General features: G+C 53.0%; 1 protein-coding gene across 7 annotated transcripts; it reads right to left on the bottom strand.

The window, feature by feature from the left end:
• Nucleotides 1-245: 245 nt before the first annotated feature.
• Nucleotides 246-22,245, bottom strand: OCRL (OCRL inositol polyphosphate-5-phosphatase). Of its 7 annotated transcripts, none has more exons than XM_059859320.1 (24): nucleotides 22,168-22,245; nucleotides 21,997-22,076; nucleotides 21,468-21,547; nucleotides 20,579-20,617; nucleotides 20,033-20,143; nucleotides 19,876-19,959; nucleotides 19,446-19,566; nucleotides 19,196-19,357; nucleotides 18,221-18,322; nucleotides 17,698-17,812; nucleotides 15,790-15,906; nucleotides 15,464-15,654; nucleotides 14,001-14,112; nucleotides 12,427-12,536; nucleotides 11,356-11,491; nucleotides 9,998-10,108; nucleotides 9,534-9,699; nucleotides 9,105-9,340; nucleotides 5,671-5,694; nucleotides 3,369-3,488; nucleotides 3,032-3,116; nucleotides 2,472-2,599; nucleotides 1,798-1,909; nucleotides 246-1,701 (listed from the first exon to the last, which is right to left on the bottom strand). In XM_059859320.1, exons 1-24 carry the CDS (start codon nucleotides 22,198-22,200, stop codon nucleotides 1,577-1,579), a joined length of 2,700 nt encoding a protein of 899 aa, XP_059715303.1. In that variant the 5' UTR covers nucleotides 22,201-22,245; the 3' UTR covers nucleotides 246-1,576. The 7 variants fall into 7 exon arrangements, with proteins under 7 accessions (XP_059715303.1, XP_059715306.1, XP_059715304.1 ...); XM_059859323.1 differs by having other exon boundaries at nucleotides 19,888-19,959; XM_059859321.1 differs by having other exon boundaries at nucleotides 20,033-20,140.
• Nucleotides 22,246-22,528: the final 283 nt, after the last annotated feature.

Below are 22,528 nucleotides of genomic sequence, written 5' to 3'. Positions count from 1 at the left end.
GCCGTGTGCCACACACAGGCACCAGCACCATGCTGCACCCACTGCCATCTCCATCCTGGTGTGGAACATGTGGGATGGGCACTGGGCTGCAGTGCCAGCACATCAGAGGTGCACCCAGGAGCCCAACCAGAAGGAACCAGCGGCACAGGACCTTCTGCCACTGTCCCCAGCACACTTCTGAAGTGGCTGGGGGAGAGCCCAGCCCTCAGCTGCCCCTGGAGTGAGCCTGGAGCTCCAGGCAGGGCTTCATGACATTGCAGAACTGCATGAGGGAGGGCAGGTGTGCCCTGCGCAGCCCCCAGGCCTTGCACAATCGAGGTTTATTTGGAACGAACAGTTTCCCAATAAATTATGTAGTTTAAAAATTTTAAGGATAAGAAAAAGGCAGAAGGGAGGGGAGCCTGCAGCAGCTCAGCCAGTGCATGGGGACCACAGGGCCACACGATACCCTGGGCTGAGCCCAGGCACCAGCGGGGGCTCCGTGACCACAACCTCCTCCCCTTGGCTTTGGTCTCCCTCACCTGAGGCCACGTGGCCCCACAGGCCTTAGTGTTTCAGTGGGAAAGGCCACTCTTGCACCCTCAGTCACCAGCCCCAGGGCTGTCCCCTGAGCCAGCTGTGTGTGACCCTTGCACTGCAGCCCCTGTGCACAGCCCCCCCAGATGGTCCTCTGGCCCCCGAGGAGCATTTGTGGCTCCTTTCACTCCCCCAAAACCCGCACCCTCTGCTAGCACCCTAGGAAGGAGACAAGTGCCATCTAGTGGCACCTGGTGACCCAGCCTGTCCTACCCCCACACTGTAGGCTGGGTGAGAGGGACAGTGGTCCCATCCTGCTCAAAATGCACAGGACAGCCCAGGAGCAGCAGAGGGCAGCTCTGCCTGACCCTGGTCACTGTGAGCCACCCACCATCCTGCGCCCTCGGGAGAAGCTGGGGCAGGGAAGGGAGAGAGAAGTGAGGGCAGAGTGGGGGGTGCAGGGACAGACTTGTGTGCTGAGGCCCTGTGTCCTGGGAGGGAGGGGAGAGAGGAAAGGCCATGCCGAAGGGGAGAGGCCGAATGTCCAAACAACCTTCCTGGGTCAGCACGGTCCATAGCACAGTGATGGCATCAGAGATGGCACGGCTGTGTGGCAGAGGGTGGCACACGTCCCACAGCAGTCTGGGGTGATGTACACACCAGCACACGTACCTGGCACTGGAGGGATGCAGTGTGCCACGGCCTCCAAGAGCACCAGCCATCCCCACCCTTCTCTACAGCAGCTCTTGGGAGATGGAGGTAACACAGAGAGAAGCGTGACTTGGGAACTGGTGATACTGCCATGGGACGATGGGTGCTGGCACAGCGCTCGGGTATCGACAGATCCACATGGCTCCCACGGGGAAGCCAGAGGCTCCAGAGGTGGATGGCAGTGCAATGAGAGTGCAGGTCCTCTGCAGCGTGGGGTATGGTGCGGCAAGGAGGGGGAACCGTCCCTTCCCACTGTAAACACAGCACTTGGAGAGCTTTGAGCCTTTACCCCTCGGAGCTGTCAGAGGCCCGGCTGGAGCACGGGCCTGCCTTAGGCACACGGCACGAGTCACTCCTCGTCTCCGCTGAGCAGGAAGCTGTAGAGGAAGTTGATGGCACGCTGGCGGTCCTGCTGCGTCTGCCTGGCCATCAGGTTGGGTGGAGGGCGCAGGAGGAGGCTGGAGAACAGGGCGGCTGTGGGGGCAGGTAAAATCAGTCACTGGTGAGGAACTTTAGGAGGTACAGGAAGAGGCTGGGATGGAGTGAGGGCTGCAGAGGAACAACACTCACCAATCATGGTGGCACTGACGTTGTTGTCCTCCGAGTACTTGAGCAGCTCCCTCAGGAAGGACATTAGGTACCGAAACACGTTGCGGTGGCAGCTGGGCAGCTGAAGGATCACCTGCAAGGACGTGGTGTCAGGAAGCTCTCCCAGCTCCCACTGCTGCAGCCTGGGCACGTGTGGCACTCTGGGTTCCACAGCAACTTACCCACAGCTGCAGCCTAGTACTGATGGCACTTGTGGGCTGTGGCTCCCAGTGACACTTCTTCAAGGAAAGCTGTGTCACCAGGAAAAAGTCCCCAGTGCCCTGTGGCTGCTTCCTGCTTGTTTCCAGTCAGATCCTAGCTCTCACTGCCCCCAAACATCCCCCTCTGCTCAGGAACATGCTTGACCTGGCCTGCTGCCCCACCAGCTGTTGAGAGCCATGCACAGCCCTCCACGAAAGACAGGAATTGTAGCTCTGAGCAGGTGCTCAAGCCCTCAGGACCAGGGGTGGTTTGGCCCCTCCCCGTTCCCCATGTGCTCATGGTAAGACAGGGCTCACTTAGGGTCTCTCTGGAAGAGCTGCCCACTCTCCCAGAGCCAGTGTCAACTCCCAGGCAAGGAGCAGGGCCCAGGCAGGCCCAGAGGCATGGCACAGCCCACAGCAGCAGGAGCTGCCCTGAGCCGGCAGCAGACCTACCTGTCGGCACAGCCGGCTGCTGTGAGACCCCTCCAGGCACCGCTGGTACAGCTCATAGCAGATCACAGGCTCTGGCAGAGCCTCCAGGAAGATGAGGAGAGCTTCAGCCACAGAATGATTACTGCCCGCTGGAGGGCTGGGAATCAAGGGTCATGCTGAGCAGAGAGATCCGCTCCCTCCCCAGATGCTCCTCTCACAGGAGGTCACACAAGTTCCCTGCCTGTCTAACCTCTCCTCCTCCTCCTTCTCCACTGTCCCCCATCCATGAAAAACCCTGCACTGCATTTCCCACCCTCTGGCTGCACAGGAGCCCCCTGCTCCAGTAGCTTCTTCTCCAGACCATGCTTTTCAGTATCCCAGCTCCTGCACTTGGCACAGCCCTGCAGAAGCTTCCAGAGGCCCCAGCTGCTTTGGCCAGCACAGATTCAACTTTGAGAGAGGTTGTGGGGGGACCAAGGGGAGCCCATCCCTGCCAGGAACCCTGCCAGGTAAAGGCGACAGACAAGCTCTCCCGAGTGCGAACTCTACCAGCAGAGCTGAGATCTATCCCAGAAGGATACGGATTGTCTCGGGAATGCTGGTGTCCAGGCAATCAATGATCTGCTCCAGCTCTTCCTGCATGCCTGGAGTCTGGAACAGGTCCTCCTGTCAAAAACAGCACAGGGAGCACAGGGATGGAGTAAGTCACCTCCCCCACAAAGGCTGAGGCACATGGTGACTCATGGTGACTCCCAGTGAATGGTGAACCCTGGGACACCCAGCCAGTGCTTTGAGCACAAGGAAAAGCCTTGCCCTGTAAACACCAAACTGGAGCTGATCACCAGGTGTGAGTGAGGAACCAGGTCACCAGGAGAGCTCCAGTGTGGCAAAGGCCCCCTCTCTCACCCTCCCTCTCACCTGGTGGAGGGCATGCTTGAATAGGTGGTCCACCAAGAGCCAGATCTCCTTTGGCACCTGCAGCGGCACCTCACTTGCTTCCTCACTGTCCAGGGAGCCCATGTGCAGGATGGATTTCTCCTGGGGAGAAAGCACACAAGGGCTCAGGGAATCCTCAGTCCCCTAGTCCCTAGTAGGAAAAGCTGGGACAGGGGAAGCAGCAGGACCCTGGGATGCTCTAGCCCTGAATTACTTTCACAGCACCAGCCACCACTGCCCCACAGGTCCTCGCTCCTCTCCCTTCTGCTGTCCCATGGAACAACCTGCCTGGTCTCTCCAACAGCCCCAGCCACCTCAGACCCTCAGGAGGTGGCTCTGTCTGCCCACGGTGCCCTGGCCCCATTCCAGCTCCCACCCTGCAGCCAACAGAGGCTGGGACCCAGCAAGTCCTTGTGCTGTGGGAGCTGCCACGCTGGGGAGTCCAGCCCCATCCCCACCGACCCCACGCCTTCCCTGACTCTGGGGTGCTCCAGCCACGGCTGCTCTCAGGGCTCTGCAACTGTCCTGACTTGGGAAGTTTCTTCCTTGATTTTCCCAAGGAGAGCTCTCACTGAGCACAGGTCACCACTGTCACAGTTCCTGCTTACTCCTGTGGAGCAGCTGACGAGCTCCGTTGCTCAGATGTCTCCATCACACCAAGCTTTAACCGGATCCACGTTCTTGGCTTGATTTTACTCTCACTTCACGATCACTCACGTTCCTGTGACCTCCAAGGAGGAAGCCATGCCCAGCACTCCCAAAGCACTCAGGAACCAGCACAAGCAGGAACACAACCCCGCCACCAGCAGAAAAGTCCAAATGCCACACAGAAAGCACCTCGCTCCAGCTGAGGCAAAACTGTCATGGCTGTCCCTGCAGCACACACAGCCTCTGACAGCAGCCAGGGGCGGCTTCCCTGCTATGCCCAGAGACACACCAAGCTGACAGGAGCCCTGATGGCAAGGGTAGTAGCCCCAGTTGCTACACAGCACAGCTCTGCCCTGCACAGCACCAGGTCTAATTCTGCCAGTAGATGAGAAGTCACGGCTGCCTCGCTCAGCCACATGCACTGGCAGGGTCGGGAAGCAGCATATCAGGCAAGAGCATTACAGAATTCCTCTAAGAGGGAAATGGGGAGAGCTGCAGACCCTCTCCCAGGGCTGTGAACACTCTTCCTGGGCTGAGGCTCTTCTACAGAAACTCCCTGTGCCAGGGCATCACTGGAGCCAAGTGCTGGAGCAGCCCTTTGCATGACTGGGGGAGCTGTGGAGACCCCCATACAGGAGATGCCAGGTATTCAGAGAAGAGAAAGCTCGAGGTGCCTCAGGGCAGACGAGAAGGAAGAGAAGGAGGAGCAGGAGCAGGGGGAGGAGGCGGGCGCGCGTTGGCCGGGCCCCGAGCGCCCTCTCCTGCCGCGTGTGAGGAAGGGAGGTACGCCACGTCCCTCCCACGGGAAGATACTCCCAAAAATCAAACTTCCTCCCTTCTCCTTTGCCAGGAGGCAGTCTGTGGGCTTCATGCGGTTAAACATCCGAGCTCGATCCCCTCTTGGAGAGGGAACATTTCTTCCCTCTCCTGCTGTACTCTGCCACTGTGCTGACGGCCCAGAGAGGAACAACTCCCTCAGACTGGGAAGCTGGTGCAGAACCAGCTCGAACAGTTACAAATGTCAGAGCCAGCACAGGGAGAGTATGAACACTCCCAGCATCTCCCACTTGGTCTCCCAAGGAAGTTTTCCTTGCTTGGCTCTAGCACCGAGCACGGGTGCCAAGGGAAGCAGTGATCCTGCTCGGACATTGGGGCCATCAGAGCCAGCAGCCCCAGCTCCACTGCTTGAGGAGGCACAGAAACATCCACCTCCTGCACAAGGCCCTCCTTCAGCCTCCACAGGGTCACAACCAGATGGAACAAAAGACCTGAGTTTCCTACTCCAGCCCTCTTCTCACAGGTCTGAGAGGATGCTGTGGCGAACCCCTCTTTATGGTCAGAGGTATGCCAAAGGCTGCCAATCTTTTTTGGAAATATCCAGCACTGCTGTCAGGATCAAGAGAGTAATTTTCTTCCTCCCAAAGCAAATTTGATGAGCTTTAACATTGCAGTTGGGCTTGGCTCTGGAGTCACTGTATGCTTCTCCATGCTCTCATCCAGCCCACAGCTGTGCTAAGAAGCTTTGCTGGCAGCCGTGTCCCCTCTGTGCTCCCCTCACAAGGGAAGGGAAAAGCCCCCATTCTTTACAAACACACCACTGAGAAGCAGACTGCCATGCAGCAATTGCTGGTGTTACCTTTTCTAAGAAGCTGTCTTCTTCCTGAGAGCAGCAGGAAAGAGAGGAGAGGAAAAAGTGTGGTTAAGAGGGAGAAAGCACTCTTGGATCAACTCTTGTGATTAAGCAGAAGCCTATTTTGCATTACAAGAACCCACTGAACACCAGGTCCTTCACACACTTTGCTGACACGGCCTAAGTTAAACCTGTGGTAAGAGATTTGCCTGCCAATTAACAACAATCCTGCTCATGTGATGCACAGCCTCGTCAGGATTTCTGGAAAGCCCCCCAAGGGACTTAGCACTGTTCACTGGCCAACAGCCGGGCCATGGGCAGGTGAGGCGTGCCCACCAGGAAGAAGTTCCCTAGTCAGAATCACTGTCCCTATATTATTTCAGCCATCTTCCCTTGTGACCAGGCCAGAGATAAAACGTTCCCTGGGCTAAACCTGTGTTTCTGAGTGTGTGGCAGCTGGGGAGCTCACAGGGCCCCTAAGCAGCTTTCGGTACAGTCAGGGAAATGAGGGTTTGTGCTCAAACCTGGCTATTGCTGCTGCTCCAGCCTAAGAGCATTAGCATAGCACAGAGAGTAGTGTGCCAAGCCCTCTGGCAGCACAGCCAAGCCCTCAGCATCCCCAAACAGCCATCCCTGTACAGCCAGGGCCTGCTGGACACTGCTCATGGGTATGCAGGAGGAAATGGAAGCAGGTTGTCCATGCCGAGTCTTGGCAGATTGACATTTTGGGGTGGGAACAGCCCCAGCACACATCCAGGCTAAGCTGGGAGGAGCTGCAGCTCCCATGGCACAGGGACACCAGGAGGGGGGAGCATCTCAGGGTCCCCTGTGGCCTCTGCAGTGCTTGCTTCCTCTGGAGCCTCCCTGACTTCTAACAGAGCCACAACAGACTGTCCTCTTACCCAGAACAGCTTGCTTTGAACAGGAGCTGGCACAGGTTTCTCTCCTGAGGCACAGAGGGAGGGACACAGTCACAGGTTTGGGAGGGCAGACGGCCACCTGAACGTTTTGTAACGGGTGAGTCATCTCCACCTCACCCCCCAACCTGAGCCTGGCTGCTCACCTCTCTGCAGAATCACAGAGAACTTTGGGTTGGGAGGGACCTTAAAGCTCATCTCATTCCACTTCCCTGTCATGGGCAGGGACATCTTCCACTATCCCAGGTTGCTTCAAGGCCCTTCCAACCTGGCCTTGGACACTTCCAGGGATCAGGCAGCTCTGGGCAAACAGTGCCAGGGCCTCCCCACCCTTCCAGGGAATAATTTCTCCCTAATGTTGAGCCTTCAGCACGATCTGCTCCACAAGACTCACCTGTTCCTGACAGGGGTTCTTCAAGAGGCATTTTAAAATCCAAAATAGGATCCCAAGAAAAAACTGCATGAGACACTAACATACTGAAATCCCAAAGGAGAAGTGCTCAAGAGACAGCAGCCAGTCACTGTCTCCCTCCTGAGAGAACCAGGAGAGCCATTCCCAAACAAACTCCCACCTGCACGGTGCTATCTCCCACCCACCTACCTCAGCCCCTCAGTGACTGGATCTCCAGACCTCTCTCCACTGAAAACGACAGAAAAAGTCTAGCCAGGCTGAGGAAAATGTTGGGTGCAGTGAAGGATGAGTCCATGCAAGCGCAAAAGGTTTTTAAGGCACACACACTGACAGTCTCACATAGCCTGAGCAGTACCAAAACTCAGGGAACTGCACCCAAATGCTCCTGCTTGCAGGGCAGGCAGCCTCAGCACCACTGACCCAGGCAGTAAGTGCTCAGCTTAGTCCGATTCCAAGGATTTCTCAGCTCACAGGTAAAATCAGAACCAAAAAACTTAAAATATCCCCCCATGACCATAAGGAGACCTGTGTCCCTGCTGCAGACACTGGAGCACGCGCTCCTTGCTGACTGTTTTGCCTGCTTTATTTCTAGATGTTTCACTGAGTAACAGAAGGAAATCTATAGATGGAAGGAGAAGAAGCCTCAATGGACCCTTACAAATCTAACAGTGTGTTCTGTGAGGGCAGAGCCAAGAGTTTGGGCCCAAATTCCTCTCTATCAAGCAAGAAGTTGGTGCTGAGCTGGAAAAAGCAGGTGGAAAAGCAACCAAGGCCAGTGAAACATTCCAGACCCACTTCTAGAACAAGACTGACTATCACCAAATCCTCAGAAATCTGAGGAGCCTGAAGTCTGGATAGTTGCTTGACCTGAGGAGGCAAACACTGTATCTTGCCACCTGCATCCTGCCTAGCCTGATTAGTGTGTTAAAAAGTCAAAATTCTCATATATAATGGATTTTTCTGTATATTGGACTTATGAGAAAACTAGATACCTACAATAAAAGATGGGAACTGGAAGAGGCAGGGAGAGGCACTGGACAACTGCTGAAGGGATAAGAAAATGTGGAAACAATGGGAGTGGAGGCTGGCAAATCTACAGAGGTGGAAAAGCAGCAGCTTACTGGACAAAAAATCCTTCATGTAAGGGTGAAACTGTGAGATAGGAGAGGAGAGGAAAGGTATCACATGGCAGAGAGACTCAAATAAAGGGGCTGAGCTTTCAGGTGGACAGAAAGAAAGGACTCTCCTGGCTGAACTAGAATGGGGACATGAACTGGCACTCAGGAGCTGCTGCACCTCACTGGAACATGGCCAGGTAAGGCAGAAAGGAGAGATGAAGGAAGCCAGCCTGGAAATCAGATTTACATGCCCAAAATGGGACAACCCCAGAAATAGCTGAGAGTACCCAAAACCCAAAAGGTGACTAGGGCACCACTGCACCCTCGCTCATGCACACAATGAGCTGTGGGAGGAGAAAAATTCATACTGGGGGCTGGCATAGGCTGGGGAGAGGAACAGTTTGCTGCACCACAGAGAGATCTCTCCCTGATGAGCTATCTCTCACCCAAGGCATTATCTCTCACTGTGGCTGGTGTGGGAGGAAATGGCCAGAGAGGCTGTGACATTGCTCATCTGCTGAGCTGTGTCCTTCAGCACCCCACACTCACACCACAGACTTTCCTTTGGTCCTCCTGCTTCTGCTTGCTCCTTCCCCTGAGCAGTGGGAATGCATCCAGAAGGAAAAGGCCCCTGAGGCACTCATCATAGTAAAAGAAGCCCATATAGCTTAGATGAGAGGACCCTAATCACATTTCTTATGCAGTGCCACCCAGCTGAGCCTGCCAGCACCAGTTAACATGAGGTGCTGGGATCACTTTTTCATCCCATCAAGCAATATTCAGAGCCCACTCAGAAAAAAGGGATAAATTACAGGCTGTCAAAAGCCATTGGCTGTGGTAGACAGGAAGAGTAAAAGAGCACCTCAAGGTCTGTGAAGTCATTCATCTCAGAGCCAGCACAGACAACCTGACCTGCAGGTACTGCTCCTGCTTTTGGGAGCACTCAGGAGGGAATCAGGCTTCTCTGGTTGGAAGAGCTGCTTCAGAACTCACCAGGTCTATGAGCTTGGTGACTGGAACTTCTCGCATGGGTCGCTTCATCCGGCACAAGGCCTCAAGCGAAGTGCCAAAGCAGCTGGGCAGGTAGGTCCCACTGATGGTCAGGAAATAGTCCTTCCCTCGGTCCAGGTGCAGGACAAGAATATCCTCAATTTTATCCTCGCCAGAGTTCAGGAGGGTGACTGAGTCCTTGCTGACATACACGTCCAGGGAGATCTCTGTGCTCTCATCTGCAACACAATGGAGTGCTCAAGAACACACAGACACTCTCCAAAAGGGATGATGGGGACAAACATACAGTGGCAGGTACAAAGGCCACAACAGAAAAGACAGACAAGACTGATGGCAAGGAAGGTGGGACACAGGAAAGACAGGAAGGACTGAATGGAGATGGGATGGGGGAGTCTACGGCACTACACTCACCTGGCTCCAGGTAACCTTCACAAGGCTCGGCCCGAAGCCATGGTTTGCAGTAGTGGGTGTCATTGAGCTTTGGGATGAAGGAGAAGTGACAGGTGACCTGCCCATTATTGGTAATCTGGAACTTCTGTTTCTGCAGCTGACGGAACTTCACGTTCTCAAATTCGAACTGCAGAGCAAAAAGAAATCAAGTGATATTAGTCACCAGGATATGGCATATGGCCAGCCCCCCACAGACTCTGCAGTGGCCCCCTGAGGCTGAGAGGAGCCCACCTAATGCAGAATTCCTCTCAGAAGTCCTGCCAAGGAGCCAAGACAACATGTCGTTGCTAACCCAATCCCTGGTCATAAGAGAGAGTTCAATTTTCTATAATCCAGTTAACTGAAACAAAATCTTTGAAAGAAGTTCTGGCACTCTGAAGGTTGCTGTGTTTGGGCAGAGACAGTGATCCCAGTTTCATCCTCACCTCTCTCCTGCTCAGCTCCAGAGAAGGAAGGAAGTCATTCTCCATCCTGTCCATTATACGAACAATGTCTTCAAACAGCTTCCGATATTTCTGCTCATCCACAACCTTCACCTGTGGGAGACAAAAAACACTCAATGAAACTTCTGACTGGCTTTCACAGAGATTTCTTCTGCTCTCTTGATCATGAGTGAACTGCAGAAGTGAATTATTTCTCTAAGCACTTGCTTCTGTAGCTGCAAGGCTGAGAGAGTTCACACAGGTGTGTGCAGTCCCAAGTTGCGTCTGCAACTTTACACAGATTTCACCCCTGCAGGTGTTACCAGGGTCTGTCTGGCCACTGGTCACACAACTGGGAGATCACTGGAGGCAACCTCTGTGAGACAGCATTGGCATGCTGCAGCATTCCTCATGATTCTCCACAGGGAAAGGAGAAAGGCTTTTCTTTAAATAGACTCAGCCTATTCTACTCAGCACAGGTGAGGCACACATGAAGTGCCGTGTCTGGTTCTGAGCTCCCCAGTACAGGAGAGACATGGAGCCCCTGAAGTGGGGCCAGCAAAAACTACAGAGATGCTAAAGTGCCTGGAGCATCTTCCTTACAGGAAAAGGCTGAGGGAGCTAGGGCTGTTTACCCTCAAGAGGAGACACAGCTGAGAGGGGCTCTGTCTGTTCCTGTCTGTAGGGAGGACTCAGAGCAGGACCCAGGCTCTGCTCTGTGGGGCCCTAGCAATGGCACGAGAGGCATGGGCAGGAACTGATCCCAAGAAGTTTCACTTGAACACGAGGAAGAACTTCTTCACTGTGTGGGTGACAGAGCACTGAAATGGATGTCCCAGAGGCTGTAAAACCTCCCTCAGTGGAGAGAGTCCAGAACTGCCTGGACACAACCCTGTGCCACATGCTCTGGGATGGCCCTGCTGGAGCAGGGAGATGGGACCCAACAACCCACTGTGGTCCCTTCCAACCTGACCCATTCTGTGACCTGAGCCACCCAGGGAGCAGGAGGTAGAAAAAATGAACATGGAATGTCCCCACTTGCTGCACCAAAAAACCTGAATTTGCTGTCACTCTCCACTGAAGACATTTAGGTGTGAACCAGATGACACATCTGATGCAGCACAGGTATAGCCAGGTCCAGGCTGCTGCTGTGGCTCCATGTGGAGGAGGGAACAGCAGGACTACCCCATTCCCATGCTGCCATCTGCAGCACCCCCATAGCAGGCACGCCTCAGTTGGGTTCACGCGTCCTCTTGCAACAGCCTTAGCAGAGGTGCCCTGACTCTGTCACTGCCTCCCACAGCAATGCCTGGAATGCCTGGCAGTGCTGGGATCCTGCCCCAACAAGCACACAAACCTACCCCGATGCGGAACAGGGCACTGACAGGCTTGTGGTCACTGGTCTTGAGGTCCATGTGACTGCAGTACCGGAGCTGACTGACGTCCCCTCCTCTCCAAAGGATCCGATCACACCACGCTGGCACACGACACTTCCCACTACAAAGAAAAACAGGTTACTAGGGGAATCCAACAATCCTATCAAGCCATCCAAGCTGTTCCTCTTCACAATAAGGCGGCTCCCTCCACCCACATCATCACAGCAGTGATAGAATGAATTCCTATCACTTCCCTAACTTGAATTCTGTTATTTCTTCTGCTGTCTCTCCCTTTTCCAATACAGCAGATAAAAGTCCCATCCTTTCCAGTACCAGGAAACAAAATAACCCTCAGTCAAGCCCACCACAGCCTGAACCCATGTGTGCTGTGACCCAAGCTGCATAACTTTCTTGCGCTGCCAGACCTTTCTGACCACAATCCAACCCATTGCTTATTTTGTTTCCACTCTGGAAAGTCTACTCAGTGATTACTATGATGTTGTGAAGCCTGAATCCTGGGTTATCCTTCTTCAGATTTAACTACTGTGATGATACATAAACATGGCAAGTCAAGTTCAATCACTACATGGTTTGAAAGTCCTTCTTGGGAGTTTCTCTCTTTGGAGTAGCCCCTGCAGTAGATGCAGCCATGTCTGTGGGAGGCACCAAGCAGGAACCACAGCTGCTATCCCAGTGCAGCCACCCTGTGGGTGTGCAAGTCAGGGGACAGGGTGACTCAGAGAGCCTGTTTCCTTAGCTCTTCAATTCCTTTTTTATACTGTTTGCCTGTCCCTGGTAATAGAAAAAGGCCCCAGTGCAGGGTCACCTGAGCTCACACTTCACCTGCCTTCATCCAGTGGGATAAGCAGCTACAGAGTTTTAAGGGATGTGCCTGGTCAACACACACAGGGGCTGCTTATGGCAGAAAGCAGGAAAGAAAGGAAGGCCAAACATAACACTGACAGGTATGCACAGTTCTAAGAAGCAGGAAATCAAATTTTGTGAGAAAATGTGTTTCATGTCATAGGTAAATACATCCAGTTGCAGCCAATGTACCTGGAGTCCCAGCGATCTGTTTTAGAGTCATATTTATACGTGGGGATGAATTTAATATCTCCCTCCATGAAATCTGCAAATGCTTTCTTCTGAGTGCGCTGAATATTCAGCTAAAGCAGGAAAAAAAAAAAGCTTTAAAAAGAAAAAAAACCAAACCAAACCAAAGAAATCCTCTCTTGCCACAACAGTGTTAGAGAGCAATCTACAGGCAGAGCAACCGTGGCCTGTGGCCATTCTGTGGGATTCACAGACACCCCTAAACTGCCTCTCAGACCTCACACCTTTAACAACACAAGTGGAAAGTTTTGCAAACAGACCAAGTACAAATGGGCACGGTACTGCTCACCAGACCATGCAGGCAGCATCAAGCAAGAGTGAAGGGAAATATTAAATACTAAATGCTTTCATCAGTTTTCAGGCTTAAGATTGCCATCATTAATCATTCCACACCAATCATTTTAGCAAGAGCCTCCAGGATTGCACTTGCCTGACAACCTGATACCACTCTCCTCTGCTCCTTTCCTCTTCTGAAAAACCTCCTGGATGATTTCCTCAGTAAGACCTAAGCTACAGCTGTTTCCTGAACAAAGCTCTGTAGTACAGTAAAAATGAGCTACAGAGGACAACCAACCAAATTTACTGTTAAACTGTGTCAGAGGTGATATTGCACCACTGCTGTTCATGTTTCCCAGGTGCAACCCTTCACCTGAAAGGGACCTGCCACCAGCTGCTGTGTGCTGCAGGGAAGTGCCGAGCAGGGAAGGTGGCAGCACAGAATTCAGGTCAAACTGGCTGAGCAGATTTAGACTCCAAATCGATACCTCTTTCACAACACTGATCACAGCAGCTTTTGTTGCTGTTACAAACGCTTGTGTTCAGCTTGTGGTTTGTATTTAAGAGAGAACTTCTGCACTGAGATAGAGAAACACTTACACAGTGACTGCCTGAGTTACCCAGTTACGCCAGTATGAACAATTTGGTTTTGTTTAGGGGGATGTTGCAACCAGCACACCCAGAGCTCTGTTAGGGTCTAGTGTCTCTGTCTGTGGCCAGACCCTTATGGCAGTGTGCAATGGAATCACATAGGTTGGAAAAGTCCTCCAAAACCACTGAGTCCAATGGTTCCTCTAGCACTGTCAAGGCCCCAACTAACCTATGTCCCCATGTGCTACCTCTACATGTCTGTTAAATCCCTCCAGGAATGGCGACATCACTGTCCTAGGCAGTCTGTGCCATGGCTGGACAGCATTTTCCATTAAAAAATTTTCCCTAATATCCAACCCGAACCTCTCCTGGCACAACTTGAGGCCATTTTCTCTTGTCCTGCCAGTTGTTACCTGGGAGAAGAGGCCAACCCCGACCTGGCTGCACCATCCTCTCAGGGAGTTGTAGAGAGCAAGAAGGTCCCCCTGAGCCTTCTTTTCTCCAGGCTGAGCCCCTCCAGCTGCTCCTCATCAGATTTGTGCTCCAGCCCCAAACCCAGCTCCATGGCTGCCAGCTCCTCCCTAGCAGAGGAACCTCCCAAACCAAGATGAGCTCCCAGGGATGGGGCAAATGTGAGTGAATTCACTGACCTGGTCGTAAGTCAACAGTTTCTGAAGTTCATTCTTGCTGATGAGATTCTTCACTTCACTGGCATCCAGCAGACACAGCCTGTAGTTCAGGTCTCCCAGCCAGATAACAACACTGCAAACAAAGATACACATACAATCATGGAATGGTCTGGTTTGGAAATGAGCTTGAACCTCATCTTGTACCAGTCCCCTGCCAAGGGCAGGGACACCTTCCACTACCCCAGGTTGCTCAAAGCCCTGTCCAACCTGGCCTATAAGAACTCCAGCAATGGGGCAGGCATAGCTTCTCTGGGCAGCCTGTGCCTGGGCCTCACCACCGTCACAGGGAAGAGTTTTGGGAGCAGATCAGCAGCTAACAGCCCCCCTTTTTAAACCACATTAAAGCTGAGACACGTGGAAGACAAAAAGGATACATTAAAGATTGAGTCCAACAGCAGAAATTTCTAGTGACAGCAGATCCTACAGGACTAAGTCCATTTCCTTTGGAATTCCCCAAATATGGAAAACTTGTTTTAGTAGGAGAAAATGCATTTGTCTCAGCCTAAAAAAAAAAAAGCAAGAGAACAGCACTGACTCTCTAATGAAGCAAGACCAGTCTTCACACAAAAGCCAGCTGGTGTTGAGGCTCTTCTCATGTTAAGAAGAAGGTCATGGTGGAGTTCATTAAGCGGAGCCAGCATGTCAGCCAGCAGGACAGGTGAGGCATCTGTATCTGCAGGGTTATCCCTCATGTACACCCTGCTTTTACCTGTTGGCTTTTCACTGCCTTTCCTTCAACCAGACCAGGCCACTGCTGCACCATCTACTGAGCCAAGACCGCCTGACACAGAATTAGCAGGAGCAGAATTAGGTTCCTGGAGGTTACAACCTTTTGGACATTGTTTCCCATCCCTGCCATCAGCCACACCTCACCAGCACCTGCTCCCACGCTGCTCCTCTCCAGGCTTGCAAACAGGCCTACAGCCTTCTTGCTATCAGCAGCTAAAGAAGCACTCATGGGACGCACTCTTTACTCCATAAAGGTTTCTTTTAAACATTAAAATTTAAAGCCCTTGCTAGTACCAAAGCTCTTCCTGTTTATATTCAAACCTCAACATTTCCATTAGTGGATTATCAAGGATAATCTAATATTGTAAGGTTTTCTCCTGTACTAATCCACTCTACATTTTTGGGTTTTATATGGTTTAAGTATTGATTACAGAAATTCCAGCCATTTGTATTCTGTTTAGGCCTGCTGAAAAGGAAGTTATACACAAATGCAAGGAGAGGGACACTGGGCACAGGTGCATAAGGCACTGCAACAAGGAGGGACCAGTTTGTCTGCAGAAACTGCAGCACAACACAGCCCTTAGGATTTCAAATTATTTTATTAAGCCAGAAAACTTATCTGCATGAAACCTCCTGTTGCTGCAGTTTGACTTGGCTTGGGTTACTCGACACCACTGAAAAAGGGTACAACTCACTCGTGCTTCATGATGTTGAGCTCAGACAGGCAGTCTGAGCTGGGGATCAGGAAGCTCATCCGAGCACAGATGTCTTTGTAGTCCTGGTTTCGACGCTCAAAGTCCTCCACGTGGGCAGCCAGGTGGGAGTTGACGACACAGAACGTGGTGTTGTAGAACATGAACCTGATGGCCACACCACCCTTGTTGCCCTAGGGACAGGAGGGACCAGTGGGGTTGGAGTGGGTGGCAGGTGAGGGGACTGGGATGGCACAGGTGAACCAAACCAGACTGGGCCACTTCTTGCATGGATACAGGGAAGCAATGAGCTGGCCTTGGTGACTCACCATCTTTCCCATGACTCCTGTGCCTACAGACTCCGTCACAATCTCTCTGATATTGCTCAGATGATCCTTCTTAGCAAATATGAGCAACATCATCCCAACCAGGCGGACCATTTGCACCTGCAAAAATAAATGGGATCCTGCATTCCCAGAGAGGCAGTGGGAAAGCAGTTCTGATCTGATCTGCTCTGCGTGATGCTCTGCTGCTCTGGCTCTCCTTGTTCCTCATGTTTTCTACTCAATCCCTAATTGCAACAACAGAACCCAAAGAGTCTCCTGTCCTGAACAGCAAGGTTCTTGGAGTCCATCTGTCACCCCCCAGGACCTGTCAGCAGTGCTGAGCCCACTGCATTCCCTGCTCTGGTCCCTCCCTACAATAGGGTGGGCAAAGAGAAACTGAATAAATGCCCAGCAAGTTTGTGACTCAGGTCTCAGCCCTTGCTGTGCTCTAACCAGCACAAGCAGAGTGCTCCAGCCAGGCCCAGAGCTGCGGCCGTCCTGAGGCTGCAGATGCAGTGGGAGTCAGAGCCCACCTTGGCTTACTGCAGACTCCAGTGCAGAGGGGAATAGACAGAGATGTTCCTATTTCCCTGAAGCAGACATGCCTGATGCACAGGGCAGCAAAAGGCATCTCTGAGCTACATAAACTGACTCATTCTCAGGAAACACTTGTTCCCTAAAGCCAAGGGCCTCTCTGGATCTGAGCAGTTATCTGCTCCCACAGAGCTCAGCCCACAGAGGCTAACACTGTGCTCATGTGCCCTATCCCAATGGGGATCTCAGGTCTGCTGCTGATCTTTCACGTGTGCTGAGCCAACCCTGTCCAGCCTGTGACCTTCCTCCACCTCCAAAACAGTGCTATCACCCCTCTGAAACAGTGATATCACCGCTCTGAAACAGTGACAAGGCCTCACCTGCTTGAGCACAGTCTGCATGCTCACCTCTATGCACAGAAACATTCACGTGTTGGGATTAAGTCTGTGGAGTGAGGAAAGAAGCTGAGAGCAGAGAATTTGGCTGCAAGGGCCCAGCACCCGGTCTGCTCTGCAGGAGCAGAATATGCAGGTGACCACAAGCCTTATCTACAGCTTCAGCCACCTCCACCTCCTGCAGCCATATCCTGCACTCTCCCTTTCACTACAGTGGGAGAAATTCACCCAAAACTAAAGTGAAGCAAAGGAAGGAGAGGGAGCAGGAGCCTCTCTGCAGTTTGGGCCCTGACTCCTGGATCCCCTTGATAGGTCTCAGTTCAGCAAGATACTCTATTCCCTGTTTCATTTCCTGTAACACCTGCTCAGAGCAAGCAGTATGGGATGTGACAGCAAACACACAGACTAAGGAAGAAAGGGAAACCCATTCATGTATTCAGGACTGGTCCTTGTAGCAGAAAGGTTTGTCATAGCAGAGATAAAACCAATGTCTTGCTCTAAACCAGCCAGAACAAAGTCCTACTGCCACAGCTGAAGCAATTCTGACTCAAGGCAGCAGCATCTGGAAGATTTCACTTCTGAAATAATCCCATTCCTTCAGAGAAAATCTATTCATTTAATTTACCAGCTCAGAACACACCTGACTTCTATAGTACAGGATGAGAAAGTAATATAGGTAGAGAATTAGGACCTGCTGCTTCCCTTACACCTACCTCCTATTTGATAAAGGTATTATGGTTCCCACCTTTATAAATTTCTACTTCAAAGCACATTATTTCCTACAACTGTGGTGCAGAAACAGACTCTCCAGATTTAACCTGACACATTTTAACAGATGCCCAGGCATGCACATGCCCTGTATCACCCTTGGTTTCTCCAAGCCTTGCTCCTCGGACAGGGAGGAAAAGGGAATTCCTTTTCCTTTTTCCTTCCCATCATGCCAGCTCCATGGCAAGCCCCCATGCCACTGAGCAGAACTCACTTTCTTGTATTTGGCCTTAGGGTGCAGGGACCTCTCCACAGCAGACAGCCACTCCTGTTCCTTTGTAGAATCAAGGTAGAAAAAAGCCTCCGTGCTGAGGTCCAGCTCCTGGAAACTGGAAACACAAGAGCTTAGCACTCCAGCCTTCCTGTACCTCCTCCTTCTCCTACAGAAATGTGAAACCTCCAGCAACAGCCCTTGTGGAGGAACAGCTCTTTATGGCACTTGCCAAATAAAGCGGTAGAATTTCCCCACAGTGCCTCTGAGATCCTACCCCAAGCCCCCAGCAACCCTTTCCCTGAGAAACACTTCAGGCAGAGGACAACGAGTGAGCTCTGCAGATACCGCCAGGAAAATCTATTATGTCATGCTAGCTTTGTTCAACCTGATCCTCTGCCTCATCCAATGGCTTTCTGCCTTCAGACAGCCCCTGTATGACACAGCTCAGCTCTGTGTGGCCTCTGAGAGCATGACAGGAACCTAAACCCAACCCAGCCCTCCTGAATCCCCCCCAGCTGCTCACCCGATGCAGTAGAAGTCTGGAGGCTCCACGTCATACACCAGCCATGGGGTCAAGAAGCAGTCAGGAGACTGCCCATTCACATTCCATGTTCCCACAAAGAACCTACAACATGAAAGGAGCTGAGCTGTTAGAAAACACAATGAAAACCACCGCAGCACAGCAGTGCTCTGGCTGGAAGCACACACTGTGAGCTGTCCCTGCATGGAGCAATGACTGCCATGGGAGAACTGAAAGTCACAGAATCATTGAGGTTGGAAAAGACCTCCAGGATCATTGAGTCCAAGCTGTGCCCAACCCTCACCTTGTCACCCAGCCCAGAGCACTGAGTGCCACGTCCAGGCATTCCTTGCACACCTCCAGAGATGGGGACTCCACCACTTCCCTGGGCAGCCCCTTCCAATGCCTGAGCACCCCTTCCGTGAAGAAATTCCTCCTGGTGTCCAACTTGAACCTTTCCTGCAGTTTGAGGCCATTTCCTCTTGTACTCTCCCTGGGAGCAGAGCCCGACCCTCCCTGGCTGCCCCCTCCTGTCAGGGAGCTGGGGAGAGCCAGAAGGTCCCCCTGAGCCTCCTCTTTTTGAGGCTGAGGTTTCCCTGCTTCCTCAGCTGCTCCTTGAAAATTCTCCCAGGCTTGGCTCCCTCCCAGCAACACTCCTCTCGGACTAAGGCATTCCACCAGCAACCATCTGGCTCTTTTAACATCACGTCACAAGGGGCAACACCATGACACTATGGTGGAACATCTGTCTTTGCTCTTTTTGCCCACCTGCTCCAGCCTTACCAAGGCTCAGGAGATGTGACATACACAGAGAGAAGACAAAAGCAGCAGCTGCCACATGGACACAAGACTTTTGGGCTCTACCATCCTCACTGACCACCTGAGCTGCAACCCACCACCAGCTGCCAGGCCCCAATCCTGGGTATCCAAGCTCAAAGGAGAGATCCCACAGCTCTGTCCTTCCCTCCCAGCTCTCACCTGAAGTTGTGCAGGTTGATGTAGGCCTTCTCCCTCTTGGCCAGCACATGTTTGATGAGCCCCTCTCTCTGCCCCGACTGTGTGCTGGGCAAAAACATCTTGCGCATTGTGTTGGTCACCTTGGGCTGGTCTCTGGATGTGCCTTCTCTCTCTCGGTGAAATCTAGGAAGGAAGCAAGAGCAGCACTAGAACTAGTTCTGCTGTCTAGGAAGAAAAGTAAAAAAGGGAACAGATTCCCTGCATTACTTACTGCTTGTTCTGAGGGACAGGAGGAGGTGGGGGTTCCCGTCGAGATCCCGTCTGGTGGTTCTGCATGTTCCTTTTCTCTTCTAGGCTCATGGTGTTGAAGTCATCCTCAAACCCCAGAGCTCCTGTAATGAAAAATCCAAGAAAAACACCCTGAGAAACAATCTGAAACAGCTCAGATCAAGAAGGAAAAAATATAACTCCACAGAAAGCAAAAAACCAAATGACAGTAGGAATACATCAACTGTCTGACCCTGGAAATGGGAGAAAGGGGCACTAACCACAAGGCAAGGCAGGAAGGAGTTTAACATGCACAAACCAAGGGTGAAAATAGCACTCAGGAAGGAATTAACAGACAAGGAAGCGTGGCCAGACCCAGCTCCTACCCTGGGCACCCCAGTACTGCACAGGCCCCGGAGCAAAGCCAACTGTACCTGGAGATAGACCTGTGAGGCTCTTCTCCACCTGATGCCACACAGCTGAGTCCTTAGGTTCAGGAAGAGATGCTTTCAGGTGGGCTGGAAAAAAACCCATCCCTGTCAGAAACTGCTGGCAGAGGATTTCACACGCACCAGGGGCAACTCTGCTCACCTTCCTGTATGCTCTGCACTTCTGACAGGAATCCCAAGCAGCGCTCCTCGTCAGGGATCTCGAAGAGCCGCTCCGGCGCCTCCTCACCCTGGATCCTGACCTTGCAGCCTGCTTCAAACACACTCACTGAGTCAGCCCAGGCTGGCTCAGTCCCCAGGCTTCCCACCCAGCTTCCAGGTGTTGTTTGTGATGGAAACCTGCACTTAAGTTATCCTCCCTGTGCTTCTGAGGTCCCCCCACCCTGCTTGGGGTACCCCCAGCACATTCTCCTGGCTTTAGGAATTCTCCCTACTGCAATTTTGCAGAGAAGAGCTCTAAAAGCAGGAAGAAAAACTGCAGACATTTTGACCATTTGTATTTCAAACCTTGTCTGTCATGGCAACTGAGTGTCATGACACAGCCAGATGACAATGTCAGAGGGAAAACCATCCCTGTTTGAGCACAGGACAAACACAGAGCCTGGGGGAAGACAGGAAGGCAAAACAAGCACCAGTGGCTATTCTCTGACAGGATCTTTAGCTACACCACTGCCCTTAGGAAACTTACTGTTTGTAGCTATATCAATCAGCAGAGTTTCTTCTGCCTCTAGAAAAGAGAAAGCCAGGATCAGTAGAGCTGATGCTGGATGCTGCAGCAATTGAGGACTCATATAATTACACTGCCCGCTACCAGGAATGAGAGTCCTGACAGGAACAAAGAGCTCTAATTTGCATCTGTACATTCCTAACGGCTCTGGCAGAGAGAACCTGGACAGTCATCTCCCAACAAGTGTCCCAGGGAGATTCCCACCACACAGTTCCCACACACCTGGATGGTTTTTCCCGATCAGTGCAGCTACTTTGGGAAAGACCAACTTGACAAGGAACTTCAGAGCTTCTCTACAGAGCAAGACCAGGGGCAGAACATCCCTGAACTGCACACAAGGGAATGAGCAAATTCAGCAAAAAGGACTTTTACTCCTCACAAGGATTCGCCCCAGGGCCACTTGTTGCTATTTAAGTTCTTCCAAGACAAGGCCTAAAAGCCCTTCCTCATAAAACAGGTGAGATGCTAAGAGCTTGCTAGACCCTAGGAAGTTTAGATGTAAACATGCAGGAAAAGGCAACAGCTCCCAAACTCTTGGCATAGCAGAGATGCCTGAGACCCAGACACTAAATTCCAGACCCTGAAACCAGGTTCTGCATGTGTTGGTTCTGTGTGATGCCAAGCCCAACACGCACTGGAGCCAGCCAAGTTCCTCACAAGTGCGTCCTGACATGGAATGACAACCTGCTTGGATGAGGAACGAGGGGATGCCATAAAATGTGACTTGCTGTTTCACAAGGAAAGGATTCAATCTGCTGTGGCTCAGGAGACAGGTCAGGAAACACCATTAAATTTAAGGTTTGTGGATGAGCAGCAGAGGATTCCCAACCTTCCCCCCAGCAGTCAATACCTTGCACACATTTAAAACGGCTATTGATGGGAATATAATCCGGATCAGAGTTTTCTTTCTCCTGGGAGCGAATAACGACCCTGCAGACAGAAGGAACGCTTGTAAAAACCCGGCAGCCACGCACACAAACGGGTGCTGTGTGTACAGAGACAGTGTTTGATTTCTATCGCTAAACTTCTGGGGCTGGAGGAGGAAAAAGGCAACGAAGGTGAGACCGTGCAGGACGCTGATACCCCGGGAGAGAAGAGCTACTGAACGCTCCCTGCCACGGGGCAGGGCCAACACCGGGGTGGCAGCGACTCTGGTTGCCGGAGGAGCATCGGGGAGTCGGGAAGGCACCTCCGCGGCGCCGGTCCCGCGGGTCCCCGACCTCAGGGTGAGGGGAGCCCTCCGGGGGAGCACGCAGGGAACCCGAGAGTCACGACGGTTGCGGCAGCTCGGCGAAGAACTGACCCGTGCCCGGGCACGGCGCGTCCCGCCGCGGCGGCACCGACCGAGGCGAGCCGGGCCCCGCCACGCTCGCACTCACCCGTAGCGGCCGGCCCGCCGCTCCAGGCCGAGCACGCACGGCTCGCGCCGCCCGGCCCGCACCTCCGTGCCAGCAACGCTCTGTGCCGCTGTTAAGAAAACCTCCGGTCACCGGCCTGCCCCGCCCCACCGCTGCCCCCCGCCCGCCCGGCCCATCGCGCCCGGTGGATACGAGCAGGCCGCAGCCCGCGGCGCGCGCCTCCATGGCAGCGCTCGGTCTCCGGGCGACTCCGCTCCGGGCACGGGCGCGGACCAGAGCGGCGCCAGCCGCCGCCGCCGCGCCCCCTGCTGGCGGGAGGCCCCTACCGCACGTGCCTGTGACGTGCACCGATTGCGCGGCAGGAACCGGGAGTGCAACGAGGCGGGGTGACTTGTGGATCTGCCAGGTTCCCCTGTATCCCGCACCTCGCTTCCCACCGCGAGGAGGGAAATGGACCAGCCAGGACCGGTGCTGGTCCCGGTATAGCCCCAAATCGGGAGGAGGTGCGGGCAGCGCTCGACCTCGCCCCTTTCCTCCCGCCTCCGGAGTTGGT

The sequence above is a fragment of the Haemorhous mexicanus genome, chromosome 14 (genome assembly GCF_027477595.1).
Source record: "Haemorhous mexicanus isolate bHaeMex1 chromosome 14, bHaeMex1.pri, whole genome shotgun sequence".
Classification (NCBI taxonomy): Eukaryota; Metazoa; Chordata; class Aves; order Passeriformes; family Fringillidae; genus Haemorhous; species Haemorhous mexicanus.
This window is presented reverse-complemented; position numbering and strand designations above follow the sequence as displayed.